Source organism: Mus caroli, chromosome 11 (assembly GCF_900094665.2).
Source record: "Mus caroli chromosome 11, CAROLI_EIJ_v1.1, whole genome shotgun sequence".
In the NCBI taxonomy this organism is placed as follows: Eukaryota; Metazoa; Chordata; class Mammalia; order Rodentia; family Muridae; genus Mus; species Mus caroli.
Window position 1 is genome coordinate 82,950,438 of NC_034580.1, and position 22,932 is coordinate 82,973,369.

General features: G+C 49.6%; 1 protein-coding gene across 1 annotated transcript; it reads left to right on the forward strand.

Annotated features, from left to right (window-relative positions):
- The first annotated feature begins 1,139 nt into the window (after window positions 1–1,139).
- On the forward strand, window positions 1,140–6,778 carry Supt4h1 (SPT4 homolog, DSIF elongation factor subunit). Its single transcript, XM_021176992.2, has 5 exons — window positions 1,140–1,315; window positions 1,794–1,900; window positions 5,937–5,992; window positions 6,175–6,228; window positions 6,406–6,778. Exons 1-5 carry the CDS (start codon window positions 1,193–1,195, stop codon window positions 6,471–6,473), a joined length of 408 nt encoding a protein of 135 aa, XP_021032651.1. The 5' UTR covers window positions 1,140–1,192; the 3' UTR covers window positions 6,474–6,778.
- The last annotated feature ends 16,154 nt before the right edge of the window (window positions 6,779–22,932 follow it).

Consider the following 22,932-nt stretch of genomic DNA (forward strand, 5'->3'; position numbering starts at 1 on the left):
CGCTCCAATTCAGATAAACACAAATGACCAGGGGTTTGCCTACACTCCAAGAGAAATGGTGCTTTCTCTGTATCCACTCCTGGGGGGGGGGGGGGCGAGGTGCCCCTGCAAACGGCACAATTATCTTAGGGTCAGGAAGAGCCTTTGCTCTGTTCACACCGCACCAGACCTCGTACTACTGTATGGTTTGCTCAGGATATTGTCTCCGTGCCATTTAAGGAGACAAGGAGGAATTTTGTGTCCTACACAGTAAGCACATTGGCAGGTGGGGTGGGGTTAGAGTGTGAGAAGTGAGATACCTAATCCACAGATGTTCCCATGGAATTATGTCTAAATATGCCGAGAGTTTTACAAAGCGTAAATTATGAGCCAGGCGCGCATTTGAGAGGCTTTTAGGAGGAATTAAATACGCGTTTCCCCCTATCCAACACGCCTCCCCTTTCCCCGTCGGCGCGGCTCAAGATAGCATTCCTGAGGACCGCAAACGAAACCCTATCACGCTCTCGCAGTTACAAGAAGGGGTGGGGCCTCGTCGGGTTTTTGTCTCTGCAGGCATCCAGAAAGGCAAGACTTATTGCCTCGAGCCTTAAAACAACCTAGCGCGAAGCGGCGAGCTTGTATTCTGAGCATTCCGGACACTGAGACAAGGGCCTTGTGTCAAAAAGTCAAATACCCGGGCGTGGTGGTGCGCGCCCATAACCCCAGAACTCCGAAAGTGAAGGCAGGAAGATCAGGAGTTCAAGGTCACCGTCCGGTACTCAGAGGCCACCTTAGGATTTAGCATTGTCTCAATAAATGAGCAAACAAAATAAAACAAGCAGACAAAACAATCTAGGTTCTCCTCGGGAGTCTGGAGAGCATTCAGGCCTGTGGCCTGACGGCTCCATCAAAAGGCCCGCGTCGCGGGGCGCAGTCCCGCCAGTCGCCCCGCTCCATTCTTCTTGCGCATGCTCCAACCTCCCCCAGCTGCCCCGCCCCTACGGGCGCGTCAGCTCCCAGCGCGCGCGCGCCGTCTTCCGCTGGCTCTCGCGAGCCAGGTGACGGGCGCGCGCGCGGCCCAGGTGGCCGGGCGGCCCGGCCCAGCGCTCCCGCGGGAGGAACCATCTTCTCCGCGGGGAGGGAGGGGCGGGGCCTGCGATGGCCGGCACCGGAAGCGGAAGCTGCGTGCCGGACGCGGCTGGCATTCTGGGTAATGGTCTGTTTACTTCCTGCGGCTGGAGGAACCTGTGTTGTCGCATCGGTGAGGATGGCCCTGGAGACGGTACCGAAGGACCTGCGGCATCTGCGGGCTTGTTTGCTGTGCTCGTTAGTCAAGGTGTCCGTCGGGACCTTGGTTGTAGGAGCGATCGGGGAGGCGAAACCGGAGAAAGAGGGTGAAATGGGGCCCGACACAGCAAAGGAAGGCTCTGAGATTCGGGGAGTGGGAAGCCCGAAAGCCTAAGGGAGCCGTTGTTTCCGTCCACGGAACGCGAGCCGGGTGGCTGTGCCTGCTGGGGGCTGCGTTGCAGTTCTCGGCATAACTGAGCACAAGTTTGTCTCCCCGACAGACGTTCGGTGAACTTGCTGTGTTGGACTGGAAAGACACTAGGAGCCAGAGCAGCCGAGAGAGTAGCAGGAGAGGCTAGAAAATATGTAAGCTTAATTAGGGACGCGAGCAAAAAGGTATGAGGGTGGAGTTTAGGAACAGTTTGGAGAGCAGAGGGTGTTGGGTTATATAGAAAACGAAGAGGTTGGCTTTGTCGAAATATTAAGACGTTGTTCATGCTCATACTTGCTTTTTTTTTTCTTTCCAGACTATAGACCAGTTCGAATATGATGGGTGTGACAATTGCGATGCATATCTACAAATGAAGGGCAACAGAGAGATGGTTTATGACTGCACCAGCTCTTCATTTGATGGGTAAGCCCCTTTCACGCGCCTTTGTTTACTTCTGCACCATCTTGACTGTGACCCAGAAAGTTAATATGGGATACATTTCTGAGGTCATAAGACTAGCTGGTCTCAATAGTTCTTCTGAGAGCTAGTCTATGTGTCCAGCCCAGTAGCTGTAAACTTTTGTAGCTACTGAGTACTTGACATGTGGCTAGTTCAAATTCGAATATGCTTAAGTGTCAAATACATGCCAGCAAACAAAGATTCAGGGTGAGGAAAAAGAATGTCAAATGATCTGAATTTTTAAAAGATTAGTTAAATATTGAAACAATGCTTTAGGGTTATTTGGTTAAAATAAATATCGAAGCGGGGAAGTGGTGTCGAACGCCTTTAATCCCAGCACTTGGGAGGCAGAGACAGGTGGATTTCAAACCAAAAAAATTAAAAAGTAAATATTGAAGTTATTTTCATCTTTATTGTCTTAAATAGTGGCTAGGAGGACTTTTTTTTTTTTTTTTTTCTCTAGATAGGGTTTCTCTGTGTAGCCCTGGCTGTCCTGGAACTCACTCTGTAGACCAGGCTGGCCTCGAACTCAGAAATCTGCCTGCCTCTGCCTCCCGAGTGCTGGGATTAAAGGCGTGAGCCACCACCGCCCTGCTTAGGAGAACGTTTTTAATGTGTGTACTTCTTGTGTAGTCCTATTTAACAATGCTTCAAACTCTTGTCTGCTCCATTATAGCTGAGACTGTGTTTATGTTGTGTCCTAACAGCCTGACATGGGGTGTACGAGGTGTAGATCTTTAATGTTGGAGAGGTGGAAGCATAATACAGCAGTAGAACACGTGACTACCATGTACAAAGCCCTGGGTTTAATTCCTAATGCTCCTCCAAAAGTGTTGGCTACATGAACGATCTGTTTTGGAAATGAAGGGGTATAGTTTCAGTAGCCTACTCCCTCTTACAGTATCTTAATGAATATGGTGGCTTGCACCTATAATCCCATCATCTGAGAGAGAGACACCAGAGGATTGGGAATTCTGAGGGAACCTCAGATACATAGTGAGTTTGAGGCCAGCCTGAGCTACCTGAGACCCTGTCTGTCTCAGACAAGACCAGCTAAGATATCTCAGCAGGGTAAGGCACCTGATGGCAGGCCTGATAACCTTGACCTCAATCCCTGGATCCCACAAGGTTGCAGGAGAGAACTAAATTCCTAAAATTGTTTTCTGACCTCAACACATTCACCCTGGCATGCATATGTACACTTGCACGCATGCTCGCACATACCCCAAGAGAGTTAACTACAAAAAATGGGAGAAGCAAGAGTGGTCTGGTGTTTGCTCAAGGCAGCAGCATTGCTAAGTTTCCTTTGGTCAGCAGTCCAGTTAAAGACCTCATATAAGCTGGACTTACGCCTAGTGTTTGTTAAAGTTCTGTGAAAGTGGGTCTGGTGTCCTTAAGAGGAGAATAAAAGATTGGGCAAAGAGATGTTGATTTGGCTCCCTTTGGGTAGTCCATTGTTAGTATATGAGTTTACCCTTTCACAAGTACTTGTCATGAACTGCTGCTAATCAATTGCTGTCTTACAATGTATTTATCAATACACTAGTTCGTAAGTACTCGAATGCTAAATTATTCACAAAGAAAATGAACAGAAAGTAAGCTAAATCTAAAAGGGAGGGGAGAGAGAGAGAGAGAGAGATGGAGATGCTGATTTGGATCCTTTAGCTCCTGTGTGTGCAAGTGCATATTTCTGTATTTCCATCCCTTTGTTTCCTCAAGCTGTTCAAGGCTGACAATTAATGATGAAGCTGGGTGTGTTGATGCAGCCTTCAGTCCTAGCTCTCAAGCTGAGGCAGGGGACACAAGTGTCAGGTAGCCTTCTGCTGCATCATGAGATGCCCCCATCTAAAAATATAAAATGTAAAATGGAGTCGCTCTCATCTATAAGTGAACACCTGTGCTAGCTGCTTTGAAAGATGTTAAGATTTACACAGTAAAATATAAGCAAGAGTCACTTTGAATCCTTACCAGTTTAACCTGATTAAACATCTCAAAGACATGCTTTGTTTTTAAATTATGTATATGTGTGTGGTTGTGTGCACATGAATACCAGAGTCCTCAGATCCCCTTGGAGCTCAAGTTGCAGGCAGTTGTGACCTGTCCTGTATGGGTGCTGGGAGCTACACTGGGGTCCTCTTCAAGAACAGTATGTGTTGTTAACCACCGAGCTGCCTCTTCAGTTTCCAAAGGTTTCGTTCTTTTTAAAGTTTGCTCTTTTTATTATATATATAACAGGGATTTTTAAGATGCCATGGTTTCTTACCTCTGGCCATTGTGAAGAATACACTATGCAGATTAACTACCAGAGCTTGGGTGTTTGTTAGTAGAATTGATGAATCATAATGTAATAACTAGTCATCTGAGAAACCTAAAAGGAGTACTTTTTTTTTCTAACATTTATTTATTATTATATGTAAGTATACCTGACTTTAGACACACCAGAGGAGGCACCAGATCTCATAATAGATGGTTGTGAGCCACCATGTGGTTGCTGGTATTTGAACTCAGGACCTTCAGAACAGCAGTCAATGCTCTTAACCGCTGAGCCATCTCACCAGCCCCTAAAAGGAGTACTTTAAGGTTCCAGTTTTTTTGTTCTTGTGTTGTTTATTTTATTTTAATTAATTAATTTAGTAGGTTGGTTATTGGTTTGTTTTCGGTTTTTTTTGAGACAGGGTTTCTCTGTCTCCTGGCTGGCCTCGAACTCACAGAGATCCACCTGCCTCTATCTCCCAAGCGTTGGGATTATAGGTGTGTATTATTCCTGGTTTTGTTGTTTGTTATTTTTGAAGAGCCATCCTGCTGAGTGTGGATTATATCTTTATAATTGTTACCATAATAGAGCAACCCTCTTTTTAAAATTATTTTGGAAACAGGGTTATTTTTAAGTTGGCCAAATAGACCTTGGAAATCTTCTGCTTTGCCTCTAGACTAACTGAAATTGTAGGTTACCTGATCAGGCCTGACTAGAATTGTAGGATCTCAGAGGAAGTTGAGAAGAGGTAGAAAGGACATTTCAAATATTATCACTGAGAAGGTCGGTTATGAAGGGCAGAGAGAGTACGGGGATGGGGGTGGGCTGTGTAACTGCATGTCCGGGCTCAGTCTGCAGAGCCCCGGGATCAGTCTGCAGAGCCGCTTGCTATCTTACCCTTCTTCCACCCCCGGACGCCAGCACTGTTGCCAGGAAAATGGGGGCGGCCATGGGGGAGGCAGTCAGCAGTGTCGGTTCCTAGAAAACTATTTGATTGATTGGATGATTAACAGATAGCCTCATAGTACCTCCTAGCACCTGCCTGCTCACATAGTGGCTTTAGCCCTTGAGTAGGGTTTCTGCTCCTCAGCCTGTGGAAGCAGAGCTCTCTGCCAAAGGATTGATGGACTGGGAAGGGACACTTGGCATCTGCTCTGTCCGTATCTGTACTAGGTACTTTGCATGCACTATCTCAACCTGAGTCTCACTGGCAAAACTCTGTGAAATGTCTCCAACTGGACTTGAGACTGCACAGCTCATTCAAGGAATGGTTGTCCAAGTCTAGTTCGCTTCCTGGAAAAGGATTCATTGTTGTGACTCCTTTGCAGCAAGCGCCAGACCCCTAGTGATTGGGCTGGTTGTCATCAATGCTGGACATCCACAGGTAAAACTCTTCTTACTGGCCCGGCGTGGTGGCAGAGCACACCTTTAATCCCAGCACTTGGGAGGCAGAGGCAGGTGGATTTCTGAGTTCGAGGCCAGCCTGGTCTACAGAGTGAGTTCCAGGACAGCCAGGGCTACACAGAGAAACCCTGTGTCAAAAAAACCCCAAACCCTCCTCTTACTGGCTGTCCAGGGACATAGGCGGAAAGGCTGTGTCACTCCCTTCCCAGTGTTAGAACTGCTTCCCAGCTTCTCTGTGGTGATTTTCTTCTCAGGTGCCTTGCTCGGGCTGTTGCTTTGGGGAGCTGCTGTGGCCCCCTCCAGCAGGGCAGGCTCAGGCTGACGCTTTGTCTTCCTCTCTAGAATCATTGCGATGATGAGTCCAGAGGACAGCTGGGTCTCCAAGTGGCAGCGCGTCAGTAAGTGTCTTTCTTACACATGCATATGAACATGTAAGCGCGCACACACACACACACACACACACACACACACACACACACTTGCGCACGCATGCATCCTACCTCTCTTCCATTTTTGGCTTAATTCTTCCTTGGTTTTCAGTTTTAACTCAATTCCCATTTTAATCTCCTCTCTTCCTCAGGTAACTTTAAGCCAGGTGTATATGCTGTGTCCGTCACTGGTCGCCTGCCCCAAGGTAATAGTTGTAACAGCAGCAGTGAGCATCTGCCAGGCCCAGGGGAAGCCTCTGTCTCACAGTACCTCTTCCCCTGGATCTTAGGTGATAGTCAGGCAACTCCAATGCTGGGGATGTCGTGGTGGGCGTATTTATCCTTGTGACTGTCTCATGGGACTGTTTCTTTTTCTGTCATAGGAATCGTGCGGGAGCTGAAAAGTCGAGGAGTGGCCTACAAATCCAGAGACACAGCAATAAAGACCTAGCTAGGTGCAGGCCATAGCATCTTGTTCTTTACTTCTGTACTTGTTTTCTTGTGGAACTAAGCAGGTGGGACCCCAAAGACTCCCCGCCCTCCATCTCAGAATCAGCAGACTCGATGAACGCAGCACATCGGCCTTAAGTCATCTCACTTTCTCTGCCCACTGGTGAAGTGGGAGTGTCTGGGCGGATTCTCAGAGGCTGTGTCAGGAGAGGAAGATGGTGATTTCCCACCTGTGTTCAGGGTTTTGCCTTTGTCTATGGGCAGGACTTTGGTTCAAATACCAATAAAACGAACCTTTGGAACATACTTTAAAGGGTACTGAGACCCGTGCTTTGTGCTCCATTTCCTCTCACAGTGAGGCCTCACTTGCCTGGTGAGCTCTGAGGCAGCTCAGCTAAGGTCCTTTCTCTGGCCTGCCTTTGAGGGATACGGCTGCTCTGCTGTGCTTGCTGCTGTATCGTGGGAAGGCCTGCTGTCCTAAGGCAGGAAACCGTGCTGAATGGAAGTCAGTATTCTGTCCTCTAGACCTGGTGCACACCCTCCTCTGAAGGAACCCAAGGCTCCTTAGTGTCTTCACCCTTGATGCTCCTCGTACTTCCTGTGTCTCTTCTATGCTCTTGCTGTACCTCTGCCAGCCTCAGTGGTCACATTCCCTTAGTACCCTTAGTGGCTGTTGGGTCTTGATCTGGGTTTTTGTGTTTCCATGGAAAACAGGCCCTCCTCTGGCTAAGAAGGGAGCCATCCATGGGTAATGCCACATTGGCCAAGGTGTGTTGTTTTTATAATAAAATATTTACCATATATCCTTACTGAAGTTGCAGAAATTGTATCCCCGTTTTGGTTTCTCTTTAGTTTTCATCTGTAAAATAGGAGTGATTATTCCTGTTTACCCTGTCTGTTTTTTTCAGGGTTGTAAGGACTGGAAATAAAGAATAAGAAAAGTACATAGCTGCCCTAAAAGGGCCAGATGTGGCACATGCCTGAAATCCAGCCTCCAGAATCTGAGGTTGGGGGTTAGGTCAAGTCTGGGCTATACAGTGAGACCCCCATCTCAAAAAACCAAATAATTGTAAAGAGTACTGTGTATAGTTTGTTGTCTGATGATCCTGCTGTTCTTCAGTATTTACTCCGTCTTCACTATTAGGCGAAATTGGGGACAATGCCCAGAACCTTCTTGGGGGAGGACCACCTTGCTAGCGAAGGTACCTGCACTAGGCTCTGTCTCAGCTGGTGTCACCTGCTGACCCTGTGCGTGCCATCTCAGCCTGTGGAAAGCGAGCTGGTAGTGACCAGGCTACTCATCCAGTCACAGGGCCCCACTAGGAGTGGTTTCACCTGCACCCTCAAGCTTTGAGGGAACAGATCATCACCCTCAATTCTAAACGGAGCTGTTGAAGGAGTTCTCAAGCCCAGCCATCTCAAAGATGGCATCTCTGGTGAATTCTCCAGTGAGTTCCATTTGGAAGGGGCCTTGCCTTGGTGGCTAGCCAGAGTGGAACTTACCTCCTAGAGGAAACAAGAAAGTTTCCCCAACAGGGTCTAGGCTATGGAGCCAACACCTCAGCTTTCACTGGCTTTTTCAGAAGTCCCCTGGAAAGCCCCAGTTGCTGTTCTGTGTACATGACCCGGATGTGACTGTGTGGTGAGAATGGAAACAGTTGTGGGGAGGGGAGGCAAGAAGAGCCTGCACAAATAACCACAGTGGGGCTGCTTGAGTCCCACACCTCCTGAGCCCCAACTGTCAATCTCACAGGAAGTGAAAGATGGCGGCTGTCAGCCATGGGGGGCATGGGTCTTGTCGAAGCGTCCTCCACCTGGGAGCTGCTTTTTCATCCCTCTCATCCTGTGGTACTAGTTAGCTGCTGCCCAGACAGGCAAGAAAGTGCTAGAGTCCTACCCTTTGAGCTGAATGACGCTTGAGACAGGAGTTTGGTTCTGGACTCTCAGGGTGGGCTGTCCTGTGGCACAGGGGCCTTTCAAATTCCAGGACTGCTGTCTGCGTTCTACCTCCTCAAGGGTGCAGTGCTTGCTAAAGTTTAGACCTACCCTAGCTTAGTTTTGAGTAGACCGTGGTTTAGGCACTCCCTCTGCCTCCTTCAGTGCTGGGGGTTCAACCTGAAGCTTCATTGTGCATGCTAGGCAAGCCTACCACTGAGCTATCCCCAGCCCTTGCACTTTTGGGGTCATACCTCACTAATTTTCTGTACTGGTGAGAAAGTCAACTGTAATGCAGGCTGGCTTTGAACTTGGGATTCCCCCTGCCTCCCAAGTAACTGGGATGGTAGGCTTGCATCACGAGGCCTGGATCCTCGTGGTGTCTTGTTCAGTGGTTTGACCCCTGTCCCTTGAGGGGGACAAGGCTCCTCTCCTGTTCAACGGGTAGATTCAGCTCAGACAAAACTAGCAACAGCACCTGGCAAGCTGCTTTGAGACTGTTGCCTGATCCTCAGGTTCTGCCCAAAGCTGGTATTGGTCTCCCCAAAGCTTAGGGGCACAGTAGCAGCGCAGTGGTGACCGGAAGCTGGTAGAGCAAGAGTCATGATGTCTCAGCAGAGAGCAGTTTCCCTAAGAATAAGGGTGACAGGATGGCTTGCCAAGGTGGGGGCAGACCCTGTCCTTTTTGTTGTTGTTGTTTTTGGTTTTTCGAGACAGGGTTTTTCTGTGTAGCCCTGGCTGTCCTGGAACTCACTCTGTAGACCAGGCTGGCCTCGAATTCAGAAATCCGCCTGCCTCTGCCTCCCGAGTGCTGGGATTAAAGGTGTGCTCGCCACCACGCCCGGCTTAGACCCTGTTCTTGAGGTAGCCATCATGTTCCCCTCAGCCTGTCTCCAGCCAGCTGCTCAGTCTTCAGGCCTGGCACCTGTCAGACAACTGATCTCTGAGGATATCAGAGGCAGGTGGGCAATGGTCAAGACAGACTTCACTTTGGAAGTCTAGCTCCCACTCAGTACCTATAAAGACTTTCATGTAAATAGTATTTGGTAGTTGACAAAAGTCTTTGACATCCATGATCTCACCTGCTCTGAAACTCCTGGGACATAGTCCTTGTTTAGCAACAAAGAGACAAGCTGTGAGGGTTAAAGTGGCTTAGCTACGATTAAGTCGTGGGGCCTTAGCTCAAACAATATAATAAACACTGTTGAGCACTGATGTTTCTCACCTGGTTACTGCCTATATGAGGGTGAGGCAGAAGTGTGAGCATTAGCTTTTTCTTTGAGGTCCTAACACCTAGTCCCCCACCACAGACCCTGCTGACCTCCCTACTTAACGCCTCTAGTCCCCAATCTGAACTTAGCCACGAGGCAATGGAGTGCTAGGCCAGAGAGGAGGCCAAAGGGAAACTGGGCCAGTTCTCTTCAGCAGCATCGTCCATTCAACTTCCAAGTCCTAAGCACCTGCCAACCTGTGCCCACATTTCCCATCCTCTTCCCCATTGTCTTCTCTGCCTCCCTCCACCTGAGCCTAATTGTGGCCCCCACCACAACCTGATGGGACACAGACCCTTGTGTATGGTGAAAAAATGTCCCTGCTGAGGGCAAGAACCCCTGCGTCCCCGACCTGCTACCTCTGCCAACCATGGCCCTATGACTTCAAATCACGGTGTCTACACATTTTCTTCTTTTCCTTTCTCTTCTCTAATTTTCTTTTTCCTTCTATTATCTCCTTCCTTCCTTCTTTTTTCTTCTTTCTTTCTTTCAACAGGGTCTCACTATTGTAACCTTTCCTGATTTATCTAGAACTCACTGGAACAGACTGCGGTTGAATTCCAAGATCAACCTTCTTCTGCCTCCCAAGAGCTGGGACTAAAAGTAGGTGCCACTGTGCTCAGTGCCGAGCTTCTCTACAAAACCCAGCTGACAAAGCTATTGGCCCCGTTGGCAAGACAGATGTGCCTGTGTTAGGCCCGAGTGGGAGAGAGAACGCAGGATACCAAAGTGCCGGGAAGATGTATTGTTTCGCTTCTCTCAACCAAGCACTCTACCACTGAGCTACACTCCCCCGCGTTCGTAAACTTTGAGACAGTTCGTCAAATTATTCAAACTGGTACTCTGTAGCCCAGGCTGGCCTCGAATTTACAGAGATCCACCTGCCTCTGCCTCCCAAATGCTGGGATTAAAGATGTGTGCCACCACCGCCCGGCGTGCTTTGAACTCTTAATCCTAACAAGTAGCTGGCATTGCAGTGCTGCACATCTCAATTTGCCTCTCTCCTCCCTTCCTCTCATTCTCTCTCCCTTCCTCTCCTCCCTCTCTCCCTTCCTCTCCCCTCCCCCACCGTGTGTGTGTGTGTTGCTGAAGTTTGAATCAGGGATCTTGTGCATAACAGGCAATATTCTACCAGTAAGATCTATACCTAGTCTTATTTTTCAATGTATGATGTACTTTGCCATCTACACACAAGAATCAGGATGCGACTTAAACCTCTGCTAACTCAAAGTCATTGCTATAAGCCTCCATATTTGTGGTAAAATGATTTCAGGACTAATTAATTTTTTTACCCCTTGGATTCACAGCCTGTCAGCTGTCCCGTCTGTCATTCATTCATGGCTGTCTCCCTTCTAGTTTTTCTTGAGCTGGAGGAACAGACGGCTACATTTGGTACATGCTGTAGTGTGGTGGGTGAATGAGTAAGGCTTAGATCAAGAAAAGCACATGGCTGCTTGCCTGGGTCTTTGGTTGAGTGCAGAGACCTCCATCTGTGGGAGGGTAAGCTCCGGACTGCTGGGGCTGTAGCGCTGAAGGCAGAGAGAATATTGGGGCTAGTGGAGAATTATTAAGGCCTCCACCTTATGAGGGACAGGACCAGACCACATCAGCCTGATTCCAGGAGAAACCATGGCTGTGAGATGTGTCCTCAGAGGTTTTTGCCTCAAGGTGCTGCCATACTCTGTGAATGTCCCAGGAATAGGAACCAAGGGAACACCATACTGCCCTGTGCTGTTGACATCAACCTGAAAATTAGGATGAAAACTCTCATCCCGTTGAGTTCTGGCACTCCATCTCAACAGGTCCTTTGGGGAGAGGACAGGCTCTCACACATACAGAGCTCTGTGTGTTGCTTCTGTATGTGGACCTCCTGCCTGCGAACAGAGGGAAGAGCTTCACACACCAAGGCAGGGCCCCTAATTGCTTTCCAAAAAGTGTTTCTCCTTCCTTCTCCCCAAACCCAGCATCTGCCACCCTCAATTTTTTTCCTCTGAAAACAAAACAAAACAAAACAAAACAAAAAACCTGTAGGGCCATTAACCAGAAAAGGGTGGTAGTGCTGGTGGCGCTGGTGATGGGACGATGTAACTGTTCCCTCCCTCGGGGGTTGAATAGCAAAAGTTCGAAGGGAAAACACAACTCCGTACTGGGGAGGGAAGCAAGCCCTAGAAGGGAGAGGGTGCCAGTAACAACCTAGTTTTCTCTGGAACTCTGGACCTGATGGGGACTGGATGACCTGAGACCACGGAGTGACGGGAAAGCCCAGAGACAACCTGGCAGCTTCCCCATCTCATAAAGGCAGCTGCCCCACTTTCTCTGGGCAGCTGAAAAGACTCACTTCCTCAGCTCCGCCCCCTAGAGAAGCAGCAAGATGGAGGGCGGGTCTCAGACAGAGAGGTGGGGCATGACCTGGGATCCAGGCTTCTGCTGGGCTACAAGAGTTAGTGGAGGAAGTCATGTCCCTGGATTAAGCAATTATCAGTCTCTTCTACCGAAGGAGAGAAGAATCTCCCACTCTCTCCTCTTAGAAGTACCAGGGCTGGAATTGAACCAATGCCCTGCAAAAGGATCTTTCCTGACCACTGGGGGCAAAAACATGGTGGGAAATTGCCAGTGGCCTGTGGTTCCTTCAGAGCAAGTAGACTCTCATGTGGTAATTTCCAGGTTCAAAACTACATCGGGTCCTCAGTTCCCTTCTCACAGATGAGAACATTTGAGCAGCACAGGAATTAACCTTTCCCCTTGCCCATCGCAGTGTGCTTACAGGCTCAGGGGTAGGGGAGGGCAGTCCTCCTTGGGTTCCTTTTGCCTCCAGGAACTCCAACACGCAGTTGGGGCAGGGGGCGGGGGTGAGTGTGTAGTTGTGAGTTTGCAGACCTCAGCATCAAGGTCCCTTTGGGAGTCAGGCCCCCCAATACACAGCTATGTTCACTAACCCTCAAACTCTTAGGGGAGGTGAGCTCGGATCCCCCGTCCCCCATGTCCCACCTCCATTTGTCTCCTGCCTCTCACCTCCCCCTCTTGGAACCACAGCCCCATGACGCTGACACCCATGCTCCATTGGTCTACGTGGAGCACATTTGCCCTTATTTGGCTAGGCCAGCTCCAGGCTGGGCCTCCACCTCCAGCCCAGCCCCCACAGGCCTGTGTCTCTCTCACTTCGTCTTTTTGAGGTTTGGCTGTGGGGCCCAGTGGGCGTCACTTCAAACGCACTTTCTGGTTGAGTCACTTTTAACGGCTCAGTGCTATGAACGGCTGGGGCTGGGGCTGGGGCTCTTTGCTCCGTCCCCAGGCACCCTCTAGGCTTGGTGGCTAACCCTCCCCCACCTGACCACCGAAGAGGGCTGGGTGGATGATGACCTTGGGCAGGTTTCGCAGACCACTCGGTGACCCATTTAGTCACATCCACTGTCCCTACTTACAAGCCTGGGGCAGGGAAGTGGGCCCTGAGTCCCTCCTATAGCTTTTCCAGCTTTTTCCAGCTTCTTCCTTAAATGGGGATTTGGGAAGACAGACAGGTCCTCATGGGAGAACTGCGTCTTTGGGGGCAATTAGAATTGACTCTTTTGGGAGGACAGAAAAACAGGGTGCAGACTGTCGGTCTGACATTTAGGAAGAAGAAACTTAACCTGGCCGAGATTCCAGTTCCTCAATTCGAAATGGGGATACTGACATTTGTCTTACTGGGTCAGCGCGATCAAATGAGATGCAGTGGACCCTCCTACGGCACGGAGAGTGCAACATGGAAGCCAGGCTAGCTCCTACACACGATGGTCTCCTCTTCCCTCACCTTATCTTGTATTTCCAGCTGTGTCTTGGGCGTGAGGAATCCCGTGGCAGGCAGGGTGAGCGAGAGAGCCCTTCTTCCCCAAGCCTCTCTGGACTTTAGGATGTCTACTGTACATCTATGGTTGAAGACGTACAGCTGCCCTGTGGTTTGGTGGGTTTAGAGCACGATACTGTTGCTTCCTCCTACTACTAAGGGCCTTGGACCTTTGTCCTTGGGGATACTCCAGAGTGAAACAGGTCCTTCAGTCAACTCTCTCCCCCATGCTATAGTCAAGCAGGCAGGATTCAGTAATAGGCCTTAAGTTACACTTTATGTAAAAGCTCCAAGAATCTTGCCCCTCCATTTTGTGCTCTTGGCTGTCATCTTATCAAGGGTAGGATTTAGGTTGACAGATGGTAGTGGGCACTACTCTCTCCCTCTCTCCCAACCCCCTCTCCTTGTTTGCTTTCCTGTGTCGTGTGATCAGAGGAGACGAAGCCCAAGCATACATACTCTTCACATTCACTGTGTGTCCTGGCCTCTCTTATGGAGTGGAGAGGTGAATGTGTGGAGCCCAGGCTGGATCCTACACATGGCAGGCTTTCTCTCTCTCTCTCTCTCTCTCTCTCTCTCTCTCTCTCTCTCTCTCTCTCTCTCTCACACACACACACACACACACACACACACACCAAGGGGGGGGGAATACTGTTTAATCTGGAGCCGGAAAGCTATACACATTAGGCCTTGCACCCATGTGTAGACAGAACTTCAGAACTTTCCTTTTTCTCTGCCAGCATCCCTAGGAGATCCCAGGGGAGAATGCTGCTTCTGGTTTTGTAACCACTCCCACAGCTGTGGCGAAGGTGCCTCTCTCCCTTCCACAAGCACCCCCCCCCCAGACCTTCTGCTTCTTCCCAGACGCTGTGGAAAGAACCCTGCACTTGGTCCTCACCTCAGCCTGCCTTCTGTTTCTCTCTGTGCTTGCAACTTGGCTTCCTAAGGGCCGGTGTGCTGCTTGAATCCCCTGTCCTGTGATTCCCGAGCAGCTGAGCCAGAGCCCTACAAAACAGCTTCCCAGACCGAGCCATGTGTCACATGTGTTGGAGCGGCCCGTTATCTGACAAGATATGAGCATAAGGTTGAATCTGAAAGATGTCTGGACAGAGGAGGCAGAGGCCAAGGGAGACTGCCTGTCCATTCTCCTGGCCTGATTAGGGAGCAACCCTCTTGCTCTCAAGGCACTGAGGTGACCCAGGGTCCTCCTAGGTGCGGAGCTGACCTCTGCTGGGGACTCATTTGGGGCACTTCTAGCCACTGACCCTTGCTTTGCTTTTGTGATTGACTTTACCAGGTTTTGTGGTGCTGGGGGGTCAGTTTCCCTCCTTTGTGGGAACTCTTGCTTCAACGCTGGCTCCCTCAAGGGTGGGCCTCTCAGCCTTCTCCACTTCCTGTTTGTGAGTGGTTAGCTCCTGTGGCTTTTCTCATCAGAAGCAGGTTATCTGGCCTGCCATCTCTGCCTGCTTGTCTGTCTGCCCACTGAGTGAGGCCCCAGGCCCGTGCAGCTGGGGTGAAGTCTTGGTTTTTATCTCAATGTTTTCAAAACTCTGGGCCTTCAATCCTTCTAAGGCAAAGGCCTTAGACAAAGGCCTTCGAGAGACCTCTTCTCTGCCTCTTCTCTTTGCCGAGTTACCCCTTCCATGCCCTCTCTCACTTGAGTGTACTTCTTCCAGAAGGTCTCTGCTGATATCTGCCCTACCTCTCTCCCTGGGTCAGCACCAAGGGAGGACTACTACCCAAAATGTTGGGAGGTACCTACCCAAAATTCCCCTACATCCCCTGCAGTGACCCTGAGTCCCTTCTCAACTCTACCTCTCCCAGAAACTGAGAGTCCTCCATAGCAGACCTGTGTGTTCTCTTCAGGCCTGCAGCCCTCATCTCAGCATCCACAGTGGCTGTCCTCAGAGTTAATTAGGAAGGCACGGGAGGAAAAGACTGGGTTTCTGGAGCTTTCTCAGCCCTACTTTCACTTAGGGGAGATGCCAGGAAATAAGAATCTCCCAGAACCAGGGGCTGGAGATACAGCTGTGTTGGTAGAGTACTGGCCTAGAATGCACTAAGCCTGTGGTCCCAGCACTTAAGGGAGGGGCAGGAGGATCAAAGTTCAAGGTCAGCCTTGATTATCTAGCAAATCCAAGGTCAGCCTGAGCTACATAGGATCCAATCTTTAAAAAGGGGGTGGATGAGTCCGAAGAGATGGCTCAGCAGTTAAGAGCACTCATTGGCTGCTCTTCCAGGGGGATCTGGGTTCAGCTCTCAGCACCAGCATGGCAGCTCACACCTGTCTATCACTCTAATTCCAGGGGAATCCTACACCTTCATATAGACAAACATGCCGGCAAAACACCAATGTAAATAAAATTATTTACAATAAAAATAAATTATTTAAAAATAAAAAAATAAAAAAAATAAAAAAACACAAAAAACCAGCCAAGCAGCTAGGCATGGTGGCGCACGCCTTTAATCCCAGCACTTGGGAGGCAGAGGCAGGCGGATTTCTGAGTTCGAGGCCAGCCTGGTCTACAAAGTGAGTTTCAGGACAGCCAGGGCTATACAGAGAAACCCTGTCTCGGAAAAAAACAAAACAAAACAAAAAACAAAAAAACCCCAAAAATCCAAAAAAACAAAAAAACCCAGCCAAGTATAGTGGTGTATACCTTTGATCTTAGCACAGGAGAGGCAGAGGCAGGAGGATTTTTGTGAGTTTGAGACCAGCCTCTTCTACATAGTGAATTCCAGGATAACCAGGACTACACGGAGAAACCCTGTCATTTAAGTGAAAACCAGAAAGGACCTTGGAGGATATTTTTCCACAGAATTTAAACGGTGGCAGCTGCCTCGTGTGTGCCTGTGTCTGGACCCATTCCCAAGGGTGGACTTCAAATCGTCTACTTGAATCTCTCTCTCCTCAACCAAGAAAGCCATTCAGACCTCCCCTTCCACATCCAGACCTCCACCGATGGTTTCCTTTGTCTCTTCCTGGGGAGCTCGGGCAGCAGGAAGCTTTTGGGGGCAACAGAGGGGGTTAGCCCTGTCCTTTAGTGACACCTGTGTGCTCCAGGGCAACTGTCAGTCACGTCACTGGCCCATGTCTTTGCAGGAGGCAGGGATGTCCAGGAGTGGATAGGAGGCCCTCTAGATGAGCTGTTGTCCTGAGCTGGCTGCATCTACAGCTCACGGGTGTGTACCCCATTCCTCACGGCATACACCCCCTCTTCTAACACTGTCCTAAGATTCTGCCTCTTTCCTTGCCTTTCATTCTCTTTTCTCTGATTCTCATTTTTAGGGAGTTTTAGGCTCAGCGGTGGTGAAGCCCAAGGCACAGGGGCCCTGAACTCAGTTCCTTGATTCTTGAGCCCCGACCTTAAGATGGGAACCACAGAAAATTCCAGACCCTCCAAGAAACTCCCTGATCCCCGAAACTCTATGGCTAGAGATGAGCCCCGAGTGGTTTGGGACACTAAAAACTGTCCACAGAGGAGACACAGCCTCTCGGGCGGAGCACCCACCATCCTGATCAGGACAGAAGAGGAGCTGGAGTGCTTCTTGGATTTAGGGCTGCCATGTTACAAGTTGTCACATACTCAGACATCTACGGCACAACAGGGACCAGAAGCCAGGTCGTCTTTCATTCTGTGGCACGTCGTCTCTAGGACAGGGTGTCTTCCCAGTGATAGCTCTAGGGCTGTCCTAAGCCCCAAAGGATAGGGGTCCAGAAACCCAGGTTACTGCACAACTTTGATATTCTTATCCTCTTTATCTCCTGGGGCAGCCACTTCCCCTCCACCCAGGTCTGAGGCCTGGTGGTGGTCTCTTAAAGGAACACTGACCTATTTTTGGCCAGCTAGCCTTGCAAGACTGTTCACCACTGTTCCTCTAGACCTTAGGGGTGAAGGGTCAGTTTCTTCCTTTCCTACTCTCACTGGACGGTACTGGAACAGACACACTCTTTTCCAGGTTGGCAGCACCTCTCAGAAGGAAAGCACGTGGCGCAGTCTTCTTTTCTCTGTCTGACCCTCCTCTAGTTCCCTTCTGGCCTTGAATCTGTAGACCCTGAAGCCAGTGTGGAGCTGTGGCCAGACACTCATGGCTTTCCCAAAGGAGATAATTAGTGGTTCTTCCTATCTCCTCCTGCCTCCTCTAACTGCCCCTCAAGACCATTCTTGACCCCAGAGCCTAGCTCATTGAGAGCCTTGGGGAAGCCGGGGAAATATATGGGGCTCATACTCGGCCCCCCTAAACTCCTGCCCAGACTCCCACCTTGCTCCCATCCCCCATCCACAGGCCTAGGCTGAGCAGTTTCCTGTCTTCCCCATGGGGAAAGTGGGGGTTGACATGCAGGTGGGCGGGACCCTGCCCACATCCGGTGGCCAAGAGAACCTCCTGTCAGAGCCTTTTTCCTCCCCTCCCCCAAAGACTCCTAGGTACCTATGCTCTACCCCAGGGCCATTATCCTGAAGTTCTTTGTTCTTGCATAAAACAAGCATGAAGACCCTAAAAACAGCATGTAGACCCAATCCAATTGTGACCCACACCCCTATAGTGTGTGTCACCTGAACAGCGAGGCTCCCCTGGGGAAAATGGTGGCTTTCAGAGATGTTGAGGACACTGAACCTAAGAAAGATGTTGGTGGATGGGTTCCAACTCCCCTTCATGCCTCTGAACCTTCCACAGCCTCTCAGGAGAACATACAGAGCAGCCCTGCTTTGTTTGGTGGCAGTGACCAGAGGAAAGGCCCATCGGTGGGGTTAGGCTCAGGGAAATGTACTTTTCTAGTGTTGGGATTCAGGATTTTTTTTTTCTGGGCGCTCACTGAAGGCCCTAGCAGGGAACTGTTGTCTCCTGGGGTCACCTCCAACGAGTCAGTGTCAACTCTTGAACCATCTCCTGTGGCTGGAGCCATTGGGGAAGGGCAAGCCTGGGAGCCAGGAAGCCACCTGCCCAGGGCATGTGAGATGGCCTCTTCAGTCCCCCCCACCCCGCCCCCCTCCCGCCAATACCCAGCCTTGTCGCTGGTTTCCTGTCAGTCTGCACTCCCCAGGGAGGGGAGGGGCGGCTAATCGCTGATGCGTTGTGGAGGCGGGCTCCAAGACCGTTGGGCGCCCTGAGATCCGACTCACGTGGCCTCGGGGTTATAAGCCCTACCCACCCTGAAGGGAACCCCACTTTGGATCCAGCTCTTCTCAGCTCTGCAGCATCAGGTAAGACCTAAATCTTGACTCTGGCCTCAACCAGGGCTCTTTAATTCTGGGCCCAAGGCTCAGAGAAGGGCTTGGGGTGCAGGTTCTAAGTGGAGATTCCGGACAGCAGGAGGGGCTGGGTGCCAGAGCTCCCTAACAAAGTTTTAGGCATAGGAGCAATGACTCTTGGATCCACTGGCCTTCATTGGGGACAGCTTTTACAATCTTTTAAATCTTTTTTTTTTTTTTTTTTTTTGCGGGAACTGGGAACCGAACCCAGGGCTTTGCACTTACCACTGAGCTAAATCCCCAACCCCATCTTTTAAATCTTCTAAATGCAGAATTAAAAAAGGAAAAATTAGCCAGGCGGTAGTGGCGCACGCCTTTAATCCCAGCACTTGGGAGGCAGAGGCAGGCCGATTTCTGAGTTCAAGGCCAGCCTGGTCTACAAAGTGAGTTCTAGGACAGCTTGGTCTATACAGAGAAACCCTGTCTCGAAACCCCCCCCCCCAAAAAAATTGACTTCTGAGCCCCCCCTCTCGAAAATAAAAGACTCTAAAGCTCTTAGGGAGGCGGGCTAGAGAGTAGGGAGGAGTTGCGAGGGTGGGCAAAGGCTAAAACAGTGAGACTGGTATGGGCAAGCGGGGCCCAGGCATTTTTTTCCACATAACATGGCCACCATTTCTGCCAACACACTTGGATTCCAGCTTGAGGAGCAGGAGTTAGGGAGTCAGGGGCCTTGTTCCAATGGGGAGGCAGAGGCGTGTGGGAGTGGAGGCCTTTGTCTAATGGGAAGACTGGGCACCGAGGCCTTTATGGGAGGAGGCCATGGCTGCCTCCGTTGGATTCAAGACAGTGTGGGTCATACGGCTGGGAAGCACCACCCATGATGTTGCAGTTCTAAAGATGGAGATGAGCCTTCTGGAGTGGCAGTGGTCTCTACCTGAGTGTCTCCGAGAAGGGAGAGAATAGGGTGGAAACCCGAGGGGGTAGGTGGGGGGGAGTGGAGGGAAGAAGGTTACAAAGAGGAAGTTGGGCGGGGGAAGAAGAGGCTCGTCCGGCGCCATGCTGAGTCACCACCCACAAGGCCCAGGGCGGGCCCTCTGGGGGCCACAGGCAGGGTGGAGGGGGTCCCTGGGAAGTTACACGGAGGGGAGGGGGCAGGGGCCTTTATTAAAGCAGGAGTCGTCAAGAAGAGCAGGTGGCCTGAAGAATCCCCGTGGACAGACAGACAGTGCAGTCACCCATAAAGTAGAAAGCACTACTAACAGCACTGGAGGGTGTAGTGTTTCCTACTTTATGGATGAGTGCACTGTGGGCTTCGGAGACCACGCCACGCCGCGGCCCCCTGCCACCGTCCTCCACCCCAACATCAAGGAAACAGGTGAGCATCTCTCGCACGCCCTCATTTGGCCAGGCTCCCCAAAAGACCTTCATGGCTCCCCCAAAGCACGGTGCTTCCTGACCCCTGATACTTGGGGAGACAACACAGCCGCTCTCTCGAATGCTGTGAGGATATGGGGTGGGGCAGGATGTGTGGGGCCTTGGTCCTGCACCGCAGGCAGACTGGGGGTTCCAGAAGGGAGACGGATGGGTGGGTAAGGGTTACAGGGCCCTCAACACTAATAAAGAATGGACTGGTTTCGCTTTTGTCTGACTCTGTTATTGGGGTTGTGTGAGTTCCCCGGATGCCCGGGAACAGAACTGATGCAGAAAGACAGGCTTCGCTGACATGAGCAGAAGACCTTGGCCTGACTAAGACACAGCCTGGGGGTGGGAAGGCATGGGCCACCGGAAGTAGACTTTCTAGCAACGTGAAGAAAGGGTATGAGGTGACCTCTACCTTTGGCCCTAATTTCTGTGCCAGCTTCCTTTTACTCTCTATACCTTCAAAATGAAGACTGTTTGCCTCTGGTTTTGATCTAAGAAAGTCTAGAGCCGTGGTTCTCAACCTTCCTGACGCTGCTACCCTTTAACACAATTCCTCATGGTTGTCGTGACCCCCCCAACCATAAAATTATTTCCGTTGCTACTTAATATGTGTAATTGTGCTACTGTAATGAATTGTAATGTAAATATCTGTGTTTTCTGATGATCTTGAGCTACCATGTAAAAGGGTTGTCTGCCCCCCAAGGGATTGCAGCCCATAGCTTGAGAACCATTGGTCTAGAGGAACCTTTTTTTTTTTTAAGAGATTTTATTTATTATATCTAAGTACACTGTAACTATCTTCAGACTCACAAGAAGAGGGTATCAGATAGATCTCATTACAGATGATTGTGAGCCACCATGTGGTTGCTGGGATTTGAACTCAGGACCTTTGGAAGAGCAGTCAGTGCTCTTACCTGCTGAACCATCTCTCCAGCCCAAGAGGATCCATCCTTCCTTCCTTCCTTCCTTCCTTCCTTCCTTCCTTCCTTCCTTCCTTCCTTCCTTTCTTTCTTTCTTTTTGTTTTTTGAGACAGGGTTTCTCTGTGTAGCTCTGGCTGTCTTGCAACTCACTCTGGACCAGGCCGGCTCAAACTCAGAAATCTGCCTGCCTCTGCCTCCCGAGTGCTGGGATTAAAGGTGTGCCATCACTGCCTGGCTCCAAGAGGATTCTTATTAGTGTAAGAGTTGGGCAAAACCACGCTAGCACAGTGTGTGCCCACCTGCCTTGTTCATGTCGACACTGGCCATTGGTGTTAATAAAACACTTTCATCATCTTGTGCATTTCATCAGGGCCTGTACACAGATGCCAGCCACATGCATGACTTGTGACATAGACATGAGACATGGCTGGTGTATCATGGGTATACAGTCACCTAGGCCAAACACATGTTCATTAGTACTTACACATATAATGCCAAAGAATATACCCATTAGTGACATTCACATGTGGCTTCATGTACATAAGACACTAACAGCGAGATCATCAAGATCTCTCTGGATTGCCACATTGATGAATTGAAAAACATTTAATTTGTGTGTGTGAATGCCGGTGAGTGTACCAATGTGCTGTGGTGTGCATTTAGGGCCAGAGAACACCTTGCATGGAGGAGTTCTCCACTTTGACCACATGGTTACTGGGGATCAAACTCCAGTGGTTAGACTTGGTGGCAAATGTCCCACCCACAGAGCCATCCTACTGACCAGATTGAAAAAAAAAATGTGTTTTTGATTGCAAGCCAATTGTAGATGTAATTACAACCCCAGCAACTGGAAGAGGAAGGATCAGCTTGAGCTAAGACCCTATCAGAAAGGAAGCTGTCTCTTATAATATATAGACTTTGTTTGCTATTCTTGTGATTTCCTCAATAGTATAGTACAATTATTTTAGCATTTACATGGTATTATAAAATAGGTATAAACAATTTAGAGATGATTTAAAGCAAGGGGGGCTGAGGGTATGGCTTAGTGGTAGAGGGCTTGCCTCGCATGCAAGAGACCTTGGGTATACAGAAGGATGTGTATGAGCCATGGGCAGATATTTCATCACCTTACATAAAAGGACTTAAGCATTTGAGAACTTAGTGGGGCATCCTGAGATGATCCTATATTCAATCCCCCTTAGGCATGGAGGGCTGAAAATATATATAGAGACAGCATGTACATCATGCCAGGCAAGTTTATCATTATGTACATAGATCATTGTATGCTATTGTACATTATTACATGACAATGTATGTCATAAGGTGTTAGTGCTGTATAATGGCATAGATATCTGTGATTTATAGCAAAATGCAATGATAAACTCATACATAATTGCATGCACATAGACATTGTGGCAAGTAGACATACAATTACACAAATCCATGCATAGATATATATCCAATGAGATTCATAGACACATATCCAATGAGATTCATAGCACACATAAATGCAATGATCTCCATGTATGCACAGACATACTATACATACTCTTCTATACATACATGTAATATGACATGCATATACATGCTGACTGAAAGTTACATGACAACCATGACATAGCATATGTGCTGATGTTTAGACTGCTTTAGAGAAATGAATGTTATCTTCTCCTTATGCAACTCCCACCCCTACCCAGTTCCATTGGCTCTGGCCTGAGTGGAGCCTACTGTCTGGGTGGGGGTGTTCTCTGTGTTTTAGCTGCCATTCCATAGGGGTGCCACATGAGGGCCCTCGACCTTGGCTTGTCTTGCGTCTAGGAGCAACATTCTTCTCTCTCTCTAGGTGATCTAGGAGATCTAGGTGCCCCACATACAGGCAGACACCTAGGTTGGGGC

Coding starts and splice junctions, on each gene's coding strand:
- Supt4h1 (XM_021176992.2), top strand. CDS start 1,193: ATGGTCTGTTTACTTCCTGCGGCTGGAGGAACCTGTGTTGTCGCATCG. Junction 1,316..1,793: donor TGCTGTGCTCGTTAGTCAAG/GTGTCCGTCGGG, acceptor TTTTCTTTCCAG/ACTATAGACCAGTTCGAATA. Junction 5,993..6,174: donor CTCCAAGTGGCAGCGCGTCA/GTAAGTGTCTTT, acceptor TCTCTTCCTCAG/GTAACTTTAAGCCAGGTGTA.